The sequence below is a fragment of the Caretta caretta genome, chromosome 10, assembly GCF_965140235.1.
Source record: "Caretta caretta isolate rCarCar2 chromosome 10, rCarCar1.hap1, whole genome shotgun sequence".
NCBI lineage: Eukaryota > Metazoa > Chordata > Testudines > Cheloniidae > Caretta > Caretta caretta.
The window spans coordinates 61483015-61504080 of record NC_134215.1 but is presented as its reverse complement, the minus strand read 5'-3'; the positions used below and the strand labels follow the sequence as shown (position 1 = coordinate 61504080).

Genomic DNA, 21066 nt, shown 5'->3' with positions numbered 1-21066 from the left:
ACGATTGTCTGCCGTTGCTCTGACGGAGGGAGGGGCGACTGACGACACGGCTTACAGGGTTGGCTTCAGGGAGCTAAAAATCAACAAAGGGTGTGCCTGTACATCAAGGAGTATTTCAGGCAGGACTGCACGGAGGGTTCCAATAAGAAATGGTGCACCTAAGTTATCGTTGTTATTGGAACAAGGAGGTTAGCCTGGCCTCTGATTGATACATGGCTAGATTTACCTCGCTGCACCTTCTCTGTGAGTGACTGCAGTGTGATCTAGACAGGGGAGGAGGCAAATGAGTACAAAACAAATCTGGTCTATTTCTTGTTCTAACCCACTCCATCTATCTTTTACATCTTTGGCTGGCAGCAGACGGTGCAGAAGGACTGCATGCCATCCACATCTCATGGCTGCTCGGCAGAAGATGGTACAGTACGACTGCTAGCCATCTTCATCTCTTGCCTGCCTGGCATAAGATGGTACAATACGACTGCTAGCAATCCTCATCTCTTGCCTGCCTGGCAGAAGATGGTACAGTACGACTGCTAGCAGTCCATATCGCCTGCCCGCTCACCATAAGACGGTTCAATAGGACTGACTGCAGGACTAAAGAGAATGACCTGCTCAAGTCACTGCAAATTTAGTCCCTGCGCCCATGTCTGCCCAGGCGCTCCCAGCCGACGTGGCCAGGAGCACCTCGGATACGACGAGGACGACTACCAGTCGTATTGCACCGTCTGCTGCCAGAAGGCAATGGGTTGCTGCTACTGTGCAGCAAAGCCGTACTGCGTCTGCCAGCACCCAGGAGACATAGGGTGACGGTTACCTGAGCGGGCTCCATGCTTGCCGTGGTATGGCGTCTGCACAGGTAACTCAGGAAAAAAGGCGCGAAATGATTGTCTGCCCTTGCTTTCACGGAGGGAGGGAGGGAACGGGGGCCTGACGACACGTACCCAGAACCACCCGCGACAATGTTTTAGCCCCATCAGAGTGCTCCATTGTGACTACTCTGGACAGCACTCTCAGATGCCCGATTGTTTGCCATTGCTCTGACGCTGGGAGGGGCGCTTACAGGGTTGGCTTCAGGGAGCTAAAATCAACAAAGGGGGTGGCTTTACATCAAGGAGTATTTCAGGCAGGACTTCACGGAGGGATCCAATAAGAAATGGTGCACCTAAGTTATTGTCCTTATTGGAACAAGAAGGTTAGCCTGGCCTCTGATTGATACATGGCTAGATTTACCTCGCTGCACCTTCTCTGTAAGTGACTGCAGTGTGATCTAGAAGAATGAGTCCCCTTGACAGGGGAGGGGGGGAAGCAAATGAGTACAAAACAAATCTGGTCTATTTCTTGTTTTGATCCACTCCATCTATCTTTTACATCTTTGGCTGGCAGCAGACGGTGCAGAAGAACTGCATGCCATCCACATCTCATGGCTGCTCGGCAGAAGATGGTACAGTACGACTGCTAGCAGTCCGTATCGCCTGCCCGCTCACCATAAGACGGTTCAATAGGACTGACTGCAGGACTAAAGAGAATGACCTGCTCAAGTCACTCCAAATTTAGTCCCTGCGCCCATGTCTGCCCAGGCGCTCCTGATCGACCTCACAGAGGCAACCAGGAGCACCTCAGACATGACGATGACGGCTACCAGTCGTACTGTACCATCTGCTGCCACAAGGCAAGGGGTTGCTGCTACTGTGTAGCAATGCCGTACCGCGTCTGCCAGCACCCAGGAGACATAGGGTGACGGTTACCTGAGCGGGCTCCATGCTTGCCGTGGTATGGCGTCTGCACAGGTAACTCAGGAAAAAAGGCGCGAAATGATTGTCTGCCCTTGCTTTCACGGGGGGAGGGAGGGAACGGGGGGCTGACGATATGTACCCAGAACCACCCGCGACAATGTTTTAGCCCCATCAGGCATTGGGATCTCAACCCAGAATTCCAATGGGCAGCGGAGACTGCGGGAACTGTGGGATAGCTACCCACAGTGCAACGCTCCGGAAGTCGACGCTTGCCTCGGTACTGTGGAAGCGCTCCGCCGAGTTAATGCACTTAATGCACTTAGAGCATTTTCTGTGGGGACACACACACTCGAATATATAAAACCGATTTCTAAAAAACCGACTTCTATAAATTCGACCTAATTTCGTAGTGTAGACATACCCTAAGAAGCAGAAGCAAACACAAAGATGCTGTCATTGTTCTATGACTGCTTCTGGCAGAAAATAAAAAATTGACAGGGGTTCTTACAAGAGCTGTGGGTAGTTTGTAGAAAAACATGTTCCTTGTGTTGATAAGACACAGTGCATACAGCCTATAAAATTATCTGCTTTTCATGGTTTTCTGATCTGCTAAGAATCTGTCACAAGTCTGGATCAGATATTCATTGCCTGAATCACTACTGTGTACACTGGCCAAGGGGTATTTTGTAATGTGTAATTTCCTCTAACATCTTAGAATGGAATAAAAAGTGTAGCAAAATGGCACAACATGATATTGTGAAGGCACTTGTAAATCTCTGCATGCAGCTTGTCTATCACTTTGTTGAATACACATTTCGGCATCACTCTGTGTGGTTTCACATCTTCAGCTATGCCCCCTCTCTGGACATTTCCCAACAACATGAATATCTCTTCTAACTTTGTCAGGGAATTCAAAATTTCCCTTCAAGAGCTTCACCTGTTTCTACCAATAGACCCTCATCACAGCTTTCCACCAGTATCTCTTTATTACCTATGTGCTAATTTCTACTACATATCCATCTAGACTCCATTTTTGTTATTGTGGATGAATTCTGTTACTACTAATGTGTCTACCCAAACTAGCAACGGGACAATTCCTGTACTTTCGCAAGCACTGTTGCAAATATTAGCTGCTTTTAACATTGAATAGTGGGTGGGAACCTATGGCAATATCTTCATGGTGACATGGTCATTAGAAATAATTGTGTTCTGAGGAGGTCTCACAGAGCATAGGTGGTATTTTTTCAGCAAATAAATATGGATACCAAAGCAGAGAAGGCAACGGTCTGATGATCAGGACCCCCACCAGCAACACTACACAACGGTTCAGCAAAAAAAGTGAAGTCTTTCCACAATTTAGCAATTACTTTGAATGGCTATTATTCTCTTTGTTAGGACTGGACCAAGGAAAGAGAGCATAAGAAGCTGCTTCCATACTTGTCAGGCAATAAACTCCAGAGAAGTAGAAACCATGTACCTGCTGCTCTCATTCCATGCCACCAAACGATTGTGGAGGGGAACGAAGGGGCTATGTAGGAGGGTTGCTAACTGTCTAATCGCACAAACCCAAACACCCTTGCCAGGGTGCTGGCATGTGGGAGGGGGTGGGGGCTTTGGGTTGGGGCCGAGGGCTTTGGAATGTGGGAGGGGGCTCCGGACTGAGCCTAGGGCAGGGGGTTGGGGTGCAGGAGGGGGTCTGAGGTGCAGGCTCTGGGAGGGAGTTTGGGTGTGTGGGGGGTGAGGGGCTAGGGAAGGGGGTTGGGGTGCGGGTGGGGGAGAGGGGTGCAGGCTCCAGCTGGGCGCTACTTACCTCAGGCAGCTCTCTGAAGCAACCAGCATGTCAAGCTAGGCTCATGGGCGGCCAGGCAACTCTGCGCGCTGCCCCTGCCTGCAGGCACCACCCCCACAGTTCCCACTGGTTACAGTTCCCGGCCAATGGGAGCTGCGGTTTTGGTGCTCGGGGTAGAGGCAGTGTGCAGAGAACCTCTGGCCGCCCCTGCGCCTAGGAGTCAGAGGGACGTGCCAGTCACTTCTGGGAGCCGTGCGGAGCCAGGGCAGATAGGGAGCCTGCATTAGCCCCACTGCGCTGCCAACCAGATTTATAGTAGCATATTAAAATCTCCCAGATTGGTTTCAGTAGCCACCGGGAGATCAATTCCGGGAGACTCCAGGTCAATCTGAGAGGGTTGGCAACTCTCTATAAATCCTACAATTGCAATATCTACACTGTCTGGTTTGATGTTTTTTATAGTCAGAGACATTGGCAACCATCATCCCACTGAAACAGGAGAGGGGACGGAGGCGTGGGAAGGTGGAGGGAACCACTAGCCACAAAAAGCTGCACTGTGCTAAACCATGTTCTTCTTAACATGCTTGGGAGATTTTACCTAGAGCCTCTCCAACCCACAGAACAGACTGTATGCGGACTGTGTGCAAAGGGAACCCTCTGGCTAATAACTAGGCACAATTTTACAGGCCCAAATAACTGTAGGCACATTTTATAGCTTTACAGTACTTAGGTTCCTAAGTGCTCCAAAACATGCACCAGTTAGCCACTGGGGCTGTGGAGCCCTCAAAATCAGGTCCTAAATTTTAACAACAAAGGTTCTAGAAACACTTTTTGGGATTGAGGACTACTGGGAAACACAAAAAACAACTTTGTTTTAAAAAATATAATAATACACACATAGAAAGATTACGTATAAAATGTCATAGTATAGTGTGAATATAAATTTATTTTATTACTATTATCCAGACAAGAGGCTCTGTTTATTCCAACGCATAGACACTACATTGTATAACAGTTAAGATTGCTCAAATATATCTAACACCCGTTCAAACATTAAGAAAACATAGGAAATCTGCTAATGTCAGACACACCACATAGCAACAAATCAACTATTTACAATATGCATTCTTAATCCAGCTAGACCAGAACAACTGGGAATACAGAAAGGAAACTAAAAGATACTCGGTCTAGTATGATTAACAAAATAATAACTTTACAAATAAACTTTAAAATTGCAAAGGGAATGGATTGCCCAGTGTTAGGGTAGTCAGTTTATTGATAGGGAGTTTCGTGGAGTTCTGTCCATTTCCTGGTAGACAGGTAAACATATTAAGGCCCTGCTCCTGCAATGTGTAGTGTGCAGGCGGGCTGTTGAACCCACATAGAGCTCTGCTCACTTCAGTGGGACTCTGTGTAGGCACAGGAGTCTGCTTGTGTGCTATATGCCACATGACCAGCGCCTCGATGTACTTCTTTTGGGCTCCAACACTGCAAAACTTTATGTAGGTGCACTTCACGCAATGTGAGTGGGACCGCTGACTAATAATAATATCGTGTATAAGGCACTACCACAGTTACGCTAAATGGCAGCCTTCGCAGAGAGACCAAGAACTGGATGGGAAGGGAGAATACAAAGACTGAGCTAGCCTCTTTCCTATAGCTATAAGGTCCCTCCAGGTCAGGAATTGAGGAGCATTGTGTGGGGAAGCTTGCCAATATTGTAACTGTTCTGTGGATAGATAAAGGATGGATAGTCTCCAGGGATGTCATTCTGGCATCTTTCGTAAGGACTAATGTCACACAAGAAGATTTTGAAAGACCTGGGAACAGGACAGGGAGAACCAGGTAGTGGGGAGAACTGCATTTTTCCATTTGAAATGACTCAACGAGAGTATTTGAAATTCCAAATGAAGGAACGGGGAGGACAGACTTGAGCATTTAACATTTCAAAGCTAAGGAGCCAGGGAGAATAGGGAGATAATTTAAAAAAAAAAAAAAAAAAAAAAAGGATTCTCAGCAGAAATCCTTGAATATATCTTTCTTCCTGCTAACAGTCAGCAACAGGAACAACATAGTTTAATTGCACTATGGACTGACTGACCTGCAGGGAGGGAACTGTTCTTTGGAATGCTGGTTTTTATTGTTCAGATTTCTAACTAGATCCTGCATAACAACTACAATATAAATTAATGCATTAAAATAAAAATACAATCCCATACTCATTGTGCAGATAAAGTGGGAAATAAACTACTTTTAGTATGAAATATTAGCAGACAAGAATAGCAAAACAACCATTTCCTATACTAAATGCTATAGGGCAGATAGTCCAGTACACGAGAAGAGTGAGGGAATATATATGTTAGGACAATGTGGCAAGAGGGTGTTACATTTCATTTGAAAGAGCAATGAGCCAAGTGGTAGAAAAAGACCAAATAAAATTTCCTTTAAAATGATGTGAGATAGAAAGGCATGTACCTATGCAATATTAGTGTAAAAAGAAAACCCGTCTCAAATTAAACAAACATTTTAAAAATACAAAAGTAAAGCTGTAATTCTTGCCATGTACAATGGACTCTGAAAACATTAACTCTGCTTGAATTTTGTCATCATTTGAACACAGTGTTAAGCAAGCTTTGCTCTTCAACTTTCTCTCTGTGTGTAGCCAAACTGCTGTGAATATTGTAATCATTTGTGATATTGGCAGTAGAGGCCTCATGTCATCAGCTATTAAACCAACTCTCATTCATGCTTTATTGCTGGTAGGCTAGCTCTGTTAACCCCTTCACTTCAGGAAGCATAGGCTCATGGCCAAAGCATTAATAAAGGGAGATCTGAGGCATGGGTTGAGTAGGCAGCTGGTCACTCTGACAGATGCGTCCCAAACCACTCTTCAGATCTGAAGGTTTTTGACCATAGTTGCAGCACCTCTTAACAGGTGTCTTTGTCAATTCTCAGTCACATTTAGTGGGTGCCTCTGACTTCTGCCAAAATGCTTTGTACTGACTGACACAGTATCTGCTTACAAACACAGCTGCAGCTGCCACAAAGACCTCTGGGCATATCTGAGAACTAAGGAAACCTGCTGCAAATGGCTGAACAGGGCCTTTTGCCTCAATAATGAAGCAGAAGTCTGATTGTCTTGCTGAAGTAGGCAGGCTACCGGGAGATCTTTTTTGGATGTTAGGATGCTAAATCCACTCATACGTGTCCATGTTCCTAAGATCAGTCATGGTTTTAATTCAGCTTCCACTCTATAAGTTGGAAAGTACAAATGGAGAGACCACAAACTTCCTGGATATATGTCTTCCAATCCCCAAATGCAAGAGATCAAAATGTTTCAGAGGCTGAGCAGGTGAGAGTGCTATTATGTGGCTCTCACCTGACAACTGCAGCTACTGACACTGACCTCCTATATTATATTTGACTTTTCATCGAAAGGATTCAAAAGAGAGAAAACCTTGGCTTTGGGGGAATGTTGAACTAATAATGTGGAAGATGATAGGACAGAGAAAGAGAATTAATAATCCTTAATAACTGAGGAACATCAGGAGTGTACAAGAGGAAGTGTTGACTTCACTTGGATGTGCACATTTGCAGACACTACTGCTATCTATTATGGCTAACAGAACGGTACAGAGTATTATTTCTACTGTCCCATGAATACTTTCTCAGCTGTAAAGTGGTATTCTTCTCATTGATACACGTGCCATTTGAAATGCAATATATGGCTACATACTATTACAAGAAATTCAGCAACAGAGTAAAACAGACAAGGAATAAGTTTATAACAGATACTGGACTCCTTCAGAGCCAACTCTCTTGTGGATGCAGTGTTGCAAACCTCAAACTCATACTCCTGAACACCAAATGACCCAGATCACAATGCAGGATCCACTATGTATCTAATGTCAGTATGACATTGTGATGGGGGGGCTCACACCTGGAAGCTCGGTGCAGCAGCGCAATTATATCTCTACCTCTACCTCAGTTTCCCCTAGTGGGATTCAATAAATCCAACATCGCTTATGTATATTTCATAGACTTCATAAACTTTAAGGCCAGAAGGGACCATTATGATCAACTAATCTTAACCTCTGCATAACACAGGCAAGAGAATTTCTCCTACTGGTTCCTGCATCCAGCCCAATAACTTGTGGTTGAACTAGATGGAGTAAATTGTCTAGAAAGATACCACTCTTGATCTAAAAACTCCATGTGATGAAGAGTGTATTTCAAGATTGGTGTGGGATGGAATCCAAAGACAGACATTGGAAAGGTATGTTTCTATAGCCTCATAAGAAGATTCTTTAGGCCCCCTGAATTGAACTTAATGGTGTGGAGGAGACATGCAGATGCAAATGACTCTGGATCGTAGGTGGTTAAAAGCACATATTGTTAAAGGAAGATGGATGCTAATTTAAACAAATATTTTGCAGCAATATACATGCAAGACGGTTTGTGTGACAAGCAGTTTTGCATAAAGCATAGCTGAGTGGCTGCACCCTCTCAAAGCGTGGCGTGAGCTGACCACAACATATGCCTTGCTATGTGTTGAGCCAATCTGAAAACGCTGCCAACTACTATTTTTTTAAAATAAGGATTGTTTGCTTTTCCCTCTTTAATTTTTTTCTTTCTACAAGAGACAAGATTTCCTTTTCCAGTTATGGGTAATGATATTAATAACACATATTGATAAGTATTAATAATCACAGGACTGGAAGGGACCTCGAGTGGTCTTCTAGTTCAGTCCCCTGGACTGAGGCAGGATGAAGTATTGTCTAGACCATCCCTGACAGGTGTTTGTCTAACTTGTTCTTAAAAACCTCCAATGACGGAGACTCCACAACCTCCCTAGGTGTTTTGGTCCAGTGCTTAACCACCCTGACAGGAAGCTTTTCCTAATGTTCAACCTAAATCTCCCTTGCCACAATTTAAGCCCATTGCTCCTTGTCCTATCCTCAGTGGTTAAGAAGAACAATTTGTCAATCTCCTCTTTATAATTACCTTTTGTGTACTTGAAGACTGTTATTATATCCCCCTTTAGTTTTCTCATTTCCAGACAAAACACACATAGTTTTTTCAATCTTTCCGCATAGGTCATGTTTTTAAGACGTTTAATCATTTTTGTTGCTCTCCTCTGGACTTTTGACAATTTTTTCACATCTTTCCCAAAGTGTGGTGCCCAGAACTTGACACAATACTCCCGCTGAGGCCTTACTAGTGCTGAGTAGAGGAGAAGAATTACTTCTCGTGTCTTGCTTACAACACTCCTCTATTACATCCCGGAATGATGTTTGACTTTTTGCAACAATATTCCATTGTTGACTCATATTTAGTTTCTGATTCACTATAAACCCCAGGCTCTTTTCTGCAGTACTCCTTCCCATGCAGTCATTTCCCATTTTTTATTTATGCAATTGACTATTCCTTCCTAAGTGTAGTGCTTTGCATTTGTCCTCATTGAATTTCATCCTATTTAATTCAGAACATTTCTCCAGTTTGTCAAGATCATTTTGAATTCTAATCCTGTCCTCCAAAGGGCTTGCAACCCCTCCCAGCTTGGCATCATCAGCAAACTTTCCAAATGTACTTTCTATGGTGCACCTCAGGGGTCCAGTTTATTTAATCCAAAGGTGGAATGTTGTACAACTAGGCTGCCACCCCAGCATCTCTAGCTGGAGAGGAAGGGGCTGAGTTAACTTTAGTCCATGAACCCCACTTATGTCCAGGCCCTTTACTAAAGAGGCCCTCTTTGCCTGGGACCATCTTCTGGAGCCAGGGCCTCTTGTCTTCAGCTGAGGAAGGGTCTCTCCTCTTGGATTAAGGTCCCTACAGAGATCAAACCACAACAACCCTTCCTTGGAAAAGCATATAATTCCCCTGATCTGAGCTTCTGTTACTACCTGGTGAACTCCTTCCATAGGGACCAGGCTTCACTGAGGCTTGGCATTCATAGATCCTCCACTTTGGAGTCTCTGCCACCTAGGAGTATTATACTTTGGTTTCCTTCCCTGGTGAGCCTCTTACCAGGTCCCCCCCGAGAAGACCTCCCTTTAGGAACTTCCTCTTTCTACATTCTAGGGACAGTTCCTTTTCACAGGAACCTCTGTTCTCTAGCCACTGGGAGTAGGTTCCTTTTATTATTGTTCCTTGACTTTAGCAAAGCTTTTGACACGGTCTCCCACAGTATTCTTGCCAGCAAGTTAAAGAAGTATGGGCTGGATGAATGGACTATAAAGTGGATAGAAAGTTGGCTAGATTGTCAGGCTCAACGGGTAGTGATCAATGGCTGAATGTCTAGTTGGCAGCCGGTATCAAGTGGAGTGCCCCAAGGGTCGGTCATCGGGCCAGTTTTGTTCAATATCTTCATAAATGATCTGAGGATGGTGTGGATTGCACCCTCAGGAAGTTTGCAGATGACACTAAACTGGGAGGAGAGGTAGATACGCTGGAGGGTAGGGATAGGATACAGAGGGCCCTAGACAAATTAGAGGATTGGGCCAAAAGAAATCTGATGAGGTTCAACAAGGACAAGTGCAGAGTCCTGCACTTAGGACGGAAGAATCCCATGCACCGCTACAGACTAGGGACCAAATGGCTAGGCAGCAGTTCTGCAGAAAAGGACCTAGGGGTTACAGTGGACAAGAAGCTGGATATGAGTCAACAGTGTGCCCTTGTTGCCAAGAAGGCCAATGGCATTTTGGGATGTATAAGTTGGGGCATTGCCAGCAGATCGAGGGATGTGATCGTTCCCCTCTATTCGACATTGGTGAGGCCTCATCTGGAGTATTGTGTCCAGTTTTGGGCCCCACACTACAAGAAGGATGTGGAAAAATTGGAAAACGTCCAGCGGAGGGCAACAAAATGATTAGGGGACTGGAACACATGACTTATGAGAGAGGCTGAGGGAACTGGGATTGTTTAGTCTGCGGAAGAGAAGAATGAGGGGGGATTTGATAGCTGCTTTCAACTACCTGAAAGGGAGTTCCAAAGAGGATGGATCTAGACTGTTCTCAGGGGTAGCAGATGACAGAACAAGAAGTAATGGTCTCAAGTTGCAGTGGGGGTGGTTTAGGTTGGATATTAGGAAAAACTTTTTCACTAGGAGGGTGGTGAAGCACTGAAATGCGTTACCGAGGGAGGTGGTGAATCTCCTTCCTTAGAAGTTTTTAAGGTCAGGCTTGACAAAGCCCTGGCTGGGATGATTTAGTTGGGGATTGGTCCTGCTTTGACCAGGGGGTTGGAGTAGATGACCTAATGAGGTCCCTTCCAACCCTGATATTCTATGATTCTATGGTTATGCCCAAGTTCTTCCCTGTCTAATTATCTGCCTCCCAGCTACTCAGTTAATTAGTCCCAGGTGATCCCTTCCTGAGTTGCCTCATTTCCCCTTGTGAAGCCTACCAGAGGTAGGCTGAGCCCTTGACCTCTTCAGAGGGGCCACCTATCCTCTGACGGACATGACAAATGAGTCTTATGCTACAGTAATCATCAGGACATCCCACAGCTACCTAGAGTCCCCCATAGAGCATTAAACCGCCTGTACCAAGATCAGCACAGGCAAAGGTGCAAGTTAAATTGCCTTGAGAAGCTGGAACTTGCTCACTTTTTGGGCCTGCTCTTGGAGGGGATCATACTGAGTGAGGTATGGAGCCCTGACCACACATTCTTTTAAGAAGGCCATACCCACTTCTTCTACAGCACATATGAAATTGAGCTTCCCTAGGAACATAAAACAGCTTCTTTTTTTTTTTAAGATAACTTAGAACGTAAAGATTATTGGCAACTTTTATATCATGTACTATATATTTGACAACTTTTTTTCTCAAATGAGCAACATTCACCAGATCAGACATACAAGTGCTGTGCATTTGAAAATGATTCCTGTTACTCAATATCACCTAGATTAGGCACTATAATGTCTACTTTGCCATCTCCAACCACATACACTAAAAAACAAAATAATTTCATAATAAATATACACTGTAGTTTAACATGAAAATTCTTTCTCCACAGGACATCTAAATGGCAAAATGTATGTGATAATTTCCCCAAAGTCTACATTTATCATATTACATCATGATATCAACATTTACACTAAATAGTAGTGAACATCACTTTAAAATGACATTATTACAGTCAGTGTGCACTATTTCCTACCTTTACGGATTGGTCTCTCCAACATGAAATGAGTTTCACCAGTGAAACATTCCCAGAATCAAGGAAATGGAATCCATTTTTATCTGAAAATATACAAAATATTCTTTATGAGCTCACAATAAAATACACATAAATAACACACATGAAATTTCAACTGGTCTTGCAGTATACAGTTTTAAATTTTGTAATGTTCAGCTACATATCTGAAACAGAATCATTTGTCATAATTTGTTTTCATTTTATCCACAGACATATCAATGTAAGATATTTATATCATGTACTATATATAATTACATTAGAGTTATTTATATTTGTCCCCTAACCCTAAATCTAATGGGTAAATTTTATTTATAAAGGGTTAGTTCATGGTGTCTATTAGAGCTCAGTGAAACTTGGTGGCTTCTTTTTGCAGAGGGTTGTGCAAACATTTTATTCTTTTTGAGTCAGTTTGCCAGTTCCCAAATAAGTCTTTCCCCATTTCAGAACTGATACTGTGCACTAGCTTTCACCAAGATCGTTCAAATAAGTCTCTCCTGATGTTTCTAGGGTAAGTCATGCTTAAGCTAAGACAAGGCAAAAAAAAGCTTTAGGAGAATATTCAAATATGCTTAACTATTTTTAATGAAGTCTCATATTTCAAAAAGAAGCTTGTTACACTGAACTCAAATTCCAGCAAACAACTCACCCATGGCTACAGCTATCACAGATATTTAGTAAGTGAAGTGGAAATTTTCTTTGAGTATTTTAAGATGAAGGAAAAGCAGGCTTACAATATAAAAGCAAGCTTGAACTTTTAACTATGGAGAGGCTCCAGCCTCCTGCATGCAGTGAATTTCATTTCAATTTAATGCAATGAAAGCTGTGACGAAAGGGTCCGCAACGGAGTATACTTACAAAGTGGGGTGGCCTAATTATTGCAATATTTTTGGAATTTCTGCACTCATATCACTCACGTGCTAAACATATATGAAATATAAAGCAACAGTTTATTTAATCGGGAAAATGGGCCAGATCCTCAACAGATGCAAACTGGCATCATTCCATTGACTTTAATTGGAGCTAAGACAATTTACACTAGTTGAGGATCTGGCTCAATATTGTTACAAGCTGACTATGATGTTCAGTGTTGTTACAGAAAAAGTTTCAAAATCATGCTATGGTTCAAAGGTGGGATTTTCTTTCCATAAATACATTTTATGCTTCTATCACATTGTCTTCTTTGGTATAATTGAAGATGTAATACTGCTATAGAAACTAAAAGGCCAGTTTTCTCCTGTACTCAAGCTGATGTCAGATTGTCTGACCTCTAGTAGCAGCCGAGGCGAATTACTGATGTATTCTAATCATGGGTATTGCATTTTATGGAAACCAGTTTTAATGTTTGACCTAGAAACATGTAGACAAGTGCTTAGTGTATAATAAGTCTAAAAATTAATACAAATAAAGTTAAAATAAAATATGCAAAGGAGAATAGAAATATTTTCTGATTATATTTTAAATTAGATTTAGATGATGAGTCCATGCGGAGGAGAGACACAACAATAAGGCCATTCCAACTGGCAGGCTCTACTATGGAGAAAGGGAGCTATTTTAAAGTGGCTGCTGAAATGAGTTTGCTGGAGGTTATGGTAATGTTTCTTTCCACATGAGAAAAGGCAGGTGGCAACACATGGCAGGGGAGGGAAGGGAAGAGGGGGTATTGCATTAATCAAGGCTAAAGGTATGGATAAAGTTATGGATAAAGATTTCAGCAAAGATGGAGGAGACGTATGGATATTCATATTTTACTAAATTTGCTCCTTACAGTGCTGAAATATTCAAGAACAATATAAGTATAAAAGAATAATAATCCACCTCTTAGGGTTAAACCCGTCCATCCTTTGTAAGGTATGTGCTACACAGATAATCTCAGACTGGTCTAAATTGTGCATCTGACTTCTCAGATGATTTTCAGAGCAAATGCATGGTCATGAACTGGTAGGACTTTCTTGTTTAATCCAGTTCTTCCTCATTTGAAATGTAACAGCCAATGCCATTCATCAGCTGCTTATCCCAATATTTGGCTAATAAGCTTTGCTGCTAAATAAATATGTTGTTTAGAGTAAGTGGGTTGCATCAGCCTTTAAAGTAACATGACAATCCCTGAATATTAATGCTCAGTAAATGCTCTGATTACAGCCCTGAATTGTATATGGTAGTATTAAAATATTGTCAGAGACCTAAAGTATCCTGATAAAACAATACATTATCATCCACATTTAAAAAAGGTTGGATTGCTGCAGTGCAGTTTGTGGGGTTTACAGAATTATTCAGATGCTTTGTGGAGAAGACTGCAAAATTTGTGGTGTGAATTAGCACAATCTGATTTGGTTCACTGTGCCTTTCAGTTGATGGCTGTGTAAGTACAATTGCACTTGTACTGTGTAAGTCCTTTTATAATATATAAAAGACAGAGACTGACAAAAGCAATTGTACAGTACTTACACAGCCATCCATCCATATATCTATAGGGAAAGAAAGAAAAGAAAGACCATGTAATACAGTTTTACAGCATGAAAGAAATGGCACAAGAGGCTATATTTTTATTAACTGATTTGACACAAACAATGTCAAATGCAGAGAATATTAAAAATGCCAAAAATGAGAGAGAAGCAAAAATGAGAATATCACAGTAAAACTGTTCTTTTCCATTTTTAAATTGAGTTTTCAATGTTTTTTCATGTAGTGCTGGTCAGGTGAATTTTCTTTTTGATCTTTTCCTTGTCTTTTTCTATCATTTTGCTAACTTTGTTACATTGATCATCAAAGCTCTATTGTAGGTTAATTTTGGCTATAGCTGCTGACTGGCGTCATGAGGTAGTTTAAGGGAATGTTAAAATTATAATAGAGGAAGGAAATTCCTGCAAACTTCACTTGACACAGTTGGGGAGTTAATATAAAGAAGTTGTAATTTCAGGGAAAACAAGTAATAGAAAAATAATGATAACATTTACAGTTTCACATGGGCCAAGTCCTGAAGTCCTTAATCAGTTCACATTCTGTCCTGGTTCAGGCAAAGCTTCCATTCACTCAAGTGAGGGCTTTATTTGAATAAGGACTAAAGATTTGGCCCTATTTATACAGATATAAGGCCAAGATGACATAGTGACAAGTAACATTTTCTCTTTTGCGCTGCCCCAGCCCAATCTACCATATCTTTAAATAGTAACTAATTATTTAAAACAAGGTTCAAATGATAATTTACTTCTCTAATCTGAGCCTGCTGAATCAGCTCAGGATTCCTACACTGTGGGAAAATCCTTGCTGGTGAAGAGCTGGCATAGCTGGCTCTAAAATACCCCAGGTGTGGGGAATGAACTGTGGCCAGAGTACGGCTACATTCCAGCTATCCCTATTTGGTGTAAAGACCCTCTGGGGTAGTTACCAACAGGCACATGTGACAACTGCCCTGTACCTGCACTAACTTTCTACAGGGGCAGAACAGATCCCTTTTCAGCCCCACTCTATAGCAGAGGGGTAGTCCCTAGATGGAAAAAGGGCTAAAGGAAGTGTATATCCAACTTTGTCCTTCACTCTTGTCTTGTGCCAAAACACCAGACTTGTGGGTTGGCCCCAGTTAGTGCAAAGAGAGTGTAAAATGGTACCATTCTGATTTGATTGGATTCACCCATCCACTTTGTACAGCTATAAATCAGTGTACAAGGTACAGAAGAATCAGGCCCTGGGATTCTGAAGGGAGGCAATGTCTCCTTGATGTCACAGGAAGTGGAGCCGGTACTCACTCTTGGAAAGACTGTGAGGTCTCTACTGCTCAGATCTAGTGGTTCTAGTTTGCACATCCAGAACAGATGTGTTATCCAGAGAGAAGGGCTCATCAGACTGAAGAGCCCAGGGCAATCTGGTTCCGACCCCAAGGCAAAAATCCCTAAGCCCTCCATCATGTTACCCTATATTTCCCAGTCACTTCCTGTCCCTTCTCTTTCCCCTTCCAGGCATGCCTGCAGTCTCAAAGGTAAAATAAACTCCGTAATTCCTGAGCAGAAAACAGAGAAGGAAGGATCTATAGAAGACTGGTTGTGCACAGAGGTTTAGGAGCTCATTTGCATGTATACCTGACTTTCACATAGAAAAGGGTCAGGATTTGGCCTTAATGAATTTGTGTTATAAAGTTACATAGGATTTACTATGTATTAGAACCACATTATGTTTGTTTGGCAAAACAGGCAGACAAATAAGTCATCCATATGCTACCTAATGTTGTTCTAGAAAATTGGTGGGTTGGTTGCATGTTGTAAAAACAAACAAATATTGACTGGTTTTCAGGGCAAGATTGGTAAACTATTGCCTAAGAGATGTTAAAGTGCCAAGATTATTTTATTCTGCCCTAAACCAAAAGTCTAAGGACATTCATTATCCAAACAGCAAGATGACTGCAGTATTACAAAGGCAACAGTTTGCTTGAAGGTTGAGGTATTTTGTTGAGTGTGTGTGTGATGTTGCTCAGGGAGATAGAATTGGATGGGAAAAAAGTCAGTGTTTGTTTCATTACATTCGCTCTTGTTTTTCACATGGCTAGAAAATGCCTTAGGAAATGCAATTGGATATTTTCTTGTCACACAAAATGTATTCTTGATTCCACTTTATAGTCAACATGTTGTCTACATGCTTTTGTGATCATCAAATAAGAAAAGAACAGAGCACTTCAAGCTTAAACTCGTCTAACTACTGTATTTGAAGAATTTAAAAAAGCCAATTTAAACTCCAATGGATGTAAAGGGCAATAAAAAAATTGTATTAATATAAAAGGATTTCAGTGTTTATACTTATATAATGCATTGTGTCTAACGTAACACATAAAACAAATAAAAACAAAAATACTGTATATGTGTTAGCATTACTGCATCCTTCTATACTTACAGTTTGGTAACTCTCCATAAAAAATGGAAAATGAAGGGCTGAATGTTTCTGAACTTCTCCCCTTGTTACGTACAGATTCTAATTTCTGTGGACTAAAAATCAAACAAACATTAAATCACTACATAATACTTACAAAAACTTTGACAAATGTTCCATTAGCACATATTCAAGTCTATACACTTATAACAGCCACTGCATTATTAATTATTATTCTTATTACTTTTAATATAGGAACCGACCTTGCCACAACCATGAAAGGCACTTACTTTTGGGAACAGTCCAATGCCCAGTAGTGTTTGTACATTTTGGCCCTTTACCTGCTATTTAAAACACACACACACCTAAGCACACATATACAAACAAATCCCGAAAGGTGATAAGCCCTAGCAACTCTCAATAACTTCAACATTGTCCATGTGCAGATGGAATTAAAAGAAGATTTTCAATGACAGAAGAACTTTCATCAGTTCCTAAGATATGTAGCTATTCAGGTGAGAATACTCCCTAAGCATACACGTTTTAAAACAATGGTGAATACACTGTGACGTTAATACAGGATCAAATTCTGCAGTCCCTACTCATGCTATATTCCTACTGAAGTCAATGTGTAATTACTTCAGCATCTGGGCCACAGAACTTACTATGAAGAACTTTCTTATATCATTACACAAACAAAATACAATGAAAATTCTGTATTCAGGATCTCTTTCATGAATTATTTGTACATCTTTACTTTTAGTACTGAGTAAAAGTGTTAGTGCAATAGGCAATTTGAATTTTAGAGCTAACTTTTATTATACTGTACAAAATATATTTTAATTGCACATATTAAAAAAATGTACTTCCTTTATTGTTTTTCCCATTCGTTTTAACTAGCAGTAAATCATAAAATTAAAGGAGGCCTAAAAATACTGAACAATTCTAGAAGCCTCCTGTACTTGATAGTAGTATCTTTAAGGGATTAATATAGATACAAATTTGAAAAGGCAAAAAGAGAAAAAAATCTTTGAAGATCGTTTACCTTCTAGTTTGTCCTGCTCTTTCATGAGCATATTGATAAGAAGCAGAGTAATGCAAAAGGTTTATTATAATAGTAACATGGCTAATATCTTTACCAAGCAACCATATCCCAATTGTTCTTTTCTCTGATTTTATAATCAGAGATATTTTTACCAAGCAACCATATCCCAATTGTTCTTTTCTCTGATTTTATAATCAGAGATATTTTTACTGTAAGTTCCAGTGTTAGAAAGCTGATCAAATAGCAAAAAAACAAAACAAAACAAAAACAGATTCATAAATATTTCCATGAATTAAAGCACTCAGCTCAGTTCATGATGATTTCTTGGCTCATGTGATTTGTAATTTGTTTCTGTTTTTGGACAGCAGACTTCTGTGAAAATGTTTGTGAATCCCAACAACGTCATTAATTTTAGTACAGATAACTACTGGTCTGAAATTCTGCACCAGAAGCATGTTGTTCATTGTTCATTAGTCTCAGGTTCAAAAAGTTTCAGCCATCGAAGAAGAGAAAAAGAGATACTGTGTGACTTAGGTGACCAACTAGATAACACAAATAACAGAACAGTAAGTAGTTAACTGTTCATAAACAAACTATAGCTTGAAAAATATTGATCCAAACCATTAGGTGGAAACTTACAAATAATAAATACATTGGAAGAAAATCAGGATGACTTCATATTATACAAACCATTCATATTATTATTTTTAATTTGTGCTGCAGTAGTTCCTAGAAGCCCCAGCGATGGACCAGGGTTCAATTGTGTTACGTGCAGTTCAAACTCAGAATAAAAGACAGTCTCTTCCCCAAAGAGTTTACAATCTAAGTAATCTACCCTTGCTTTAACAGCACTGGCAGAGCACCATGGAAATAAATTGGGCTTCCACCCAAACCCTGCTCAGGGTGGCAGTTGTTGGTAGGCTTTTTTCCACCTTGATGTTGTTGAGTTTGAATCCCTCTGGCTCAGCACTGGATCCTTTCCCATCTTTTCCTCCAGTGGAGCAAGGGTCGTATGAGACAAACCATCTGTACCTCCAGCCTTCTTTTTCCCTGCCTTACTGATGGGTTCTTTCAGTGGCATGGCAAATTGGAATTGAATTTTTATTTATTTTTCCAATGAGCATTTGGTAGGCTCAGCTGGGCCAACCATGCTACTTTTCAAGGTAAGTACGTGCTTGTGATTTAAATTAGACCGATTGGGCCAGGTGCACTTGTATAGTTTCACTGCAACTTTTAATTGGGCAAGAGTCCATTACTGAATGGCTCATTATCCTTATTGTGGCCAGAGCTTATCCTAACTCTGAGCACAAAACTGGCAGTGAGTGAGGATGGGTTATGTGGGGAGGCATGGGAAAAGGGATGTTGAGCACAGATTATTACATCCCATTGTCACAGCCCTAGTCTTTGCAAGAATGGACCTGGTGAAGACTAAGTCCGAAAGTTCTGAGGCATAACCTGAAACCCATTTGACTCTGGACATATTTTCAGAGAGCGAAGGAAACAAGGGTCTTCATAAGTTCCTATGAAACGGTTGACTGCTGGGCAGAGAGACGGACATGATTTTGTTTCTGTATTACTAGTTAATAAATAAGTTAATAAAAATTGGGCCAAGCTATTGTAAATCAGTGTAACTTCATTGAAATGTCAATCAGTGTAACTTCATTGAAATCAATAGAACTATGTCAAGTTGCACCCATTCATTTAAACCATGAATTAATGAGTCACATCTTTATTCCAGCCTTGCATTGCTGTGATAATGGTTACATTTCATAAGGCCTGGGCAGACTGACCCTTTAAATCGCTGTTCTTAAATTATAAAAAAATATTTCAGATAGAAAATATTATTGAAAAGCCTTTACTATTACTCACACAGAAAGAAAACACTGTCATGGTGAGGGAGTACTGTGTCCTTTGTTTCCTTGCTTGACTTGGAGTTTTGGTAGCACTTCTTTTAAAAATACAAAAATCTAAAGAAAACTGGAACTAATTCCTATGGCTGTATTCCATTCCTCTCACAATGACAGCTAATTGCTGGTTTAAAGGACCTCAACGCTTTTGTCTCAGTAACCTTGTCTAATAGTTCCACTCTCCACAATTTTGATTCTATGTGAATATAATGGTTCTTGACTGTGACAGGGCATTACTCATAGTTTTACTGATGCAGGGAAGCAATACAAAATCGTTTACATAACCTGCTCTGCTCATATCTTTGCTTATTCAGGAAAAAAAAATAGGTGGTGGGGCTGACATTGTGACTGGAAACAGTTCCTGGAGTTCAATGTGGGGGCAAAATTCAGTTTCAAACTATACTAGGACACAGAGATGGTGGAAATGAGGGGAATCTTATTAAGATGTCATCAGATCATAAGAGGGAAAGGCTCGAAATAATTCAGAACTTATGGGATCAACTAACTGTTGGCAAAAATGCAAAAGTTTTTGCAGTCACACTGTTGTGAGCTGATTAGGATTTCTGGTGAGATATGCAGGGTAGAGCATGAGAAAGTAGACAACATATTGCACTTCGCAGAGAGGCTATAAAACTAGATTCTGAAATTTGCTGTGTCTGAGAGGCAAGGAGTAGGAGTGCAGCCTGAAAAATGGGCAGGGCTGGCTATAGTATGGCCAAAGCAGCCAGGAAATACACTGGTTCTGCATATGCCCTTGAGCAACCTCTATCCTAATTAAAACTCTCCTATATAGGAATGCCTATAAAAAACTTCACAATGCTTACGTCAGTAAGATACTGAGACCACAGCCTCTCATGCTGACCAATATTATCTCACTGCATCCTTGTACTCTCCCAGATCCATATTCATTTGTTTCTTCTTGTCTTATATTTCGTTTGTAAGCTCTCTGGGGCAGGGCATCCACCCATGACTGACCTGCTGCCTGGAATCCTAAGAAAATCAACAAAAAGCCATATTTTCCCCACCTTTGCTAGCCTGCCACTTATCCTGTCTGTCCATGTCAAAAGCAGGAAAAGTGACCATCCTTCACATCTCAGCCCTGAGCAATACAACTGAACTTTTCCTTCCCGCCCAATGAAATAAGAGACTAACTGATCTCCTCTCTTTTAAGAGAGACTTTGATAGGCTTTGGTTATGTTTTTTAAATATGAACATTCAATTTAAACTTAAAAGTATCTTATAATTTGCTTTACCTCCTTTTCTCTTGTATTCTAACCAACAAATTTCCAATTTGTGGCATGCATTTCTTGTGTGTTTGCAACGGAACTACGCAAACCGAAGTCACTGTACCCCAAATCCTGAACCCTGGTAACATTGTCTAATGTTGTACAGTGACTGGGTCATGCTAATACCTTTGACTCTTTATACCCATTTATTCCATCTAAATTAATGGAAAACCACATGGCATCAGAAACAGTGGAGTCACTGTAAAGTACTCAACTGAGACTGGTCTAGGTTTGCTGAATAACAACAGTCTAT

At 41.1% G+C, this 21066-nt stretch overlaps 1 protein-coding gene across 3 annotated transcripts in view; it reads right to left on the bottom strand.

Annotated features, from left to right (window-relative positions):
* WDR72 (WD repeat domain 72) overlaps positions 1 to 21066 on the bottom strand; it is a 180863-nt gene that overhangs the window by 71775 nt on the left and 88022 nt on the right. For all 3 annotated transcript variants that reach the window (XM_048867764.2, XM_048867765.2, XM_075133073.1), the window contains 2 exons: positions 16600 to 16691; positions 11683 to 11765 (listed from right to left, as the gene is read on the bottom strand). In XM_048867764.2, coding sequence (XP_048723721.2) covers positions 11683 to 11765; positions 16600 to 16691 — 175 coding nt within the window. The remainder of the gene's footprint in view (positions 1 to 11682; positions 11766 to 16599; positions 16692 to 21066) is intronic.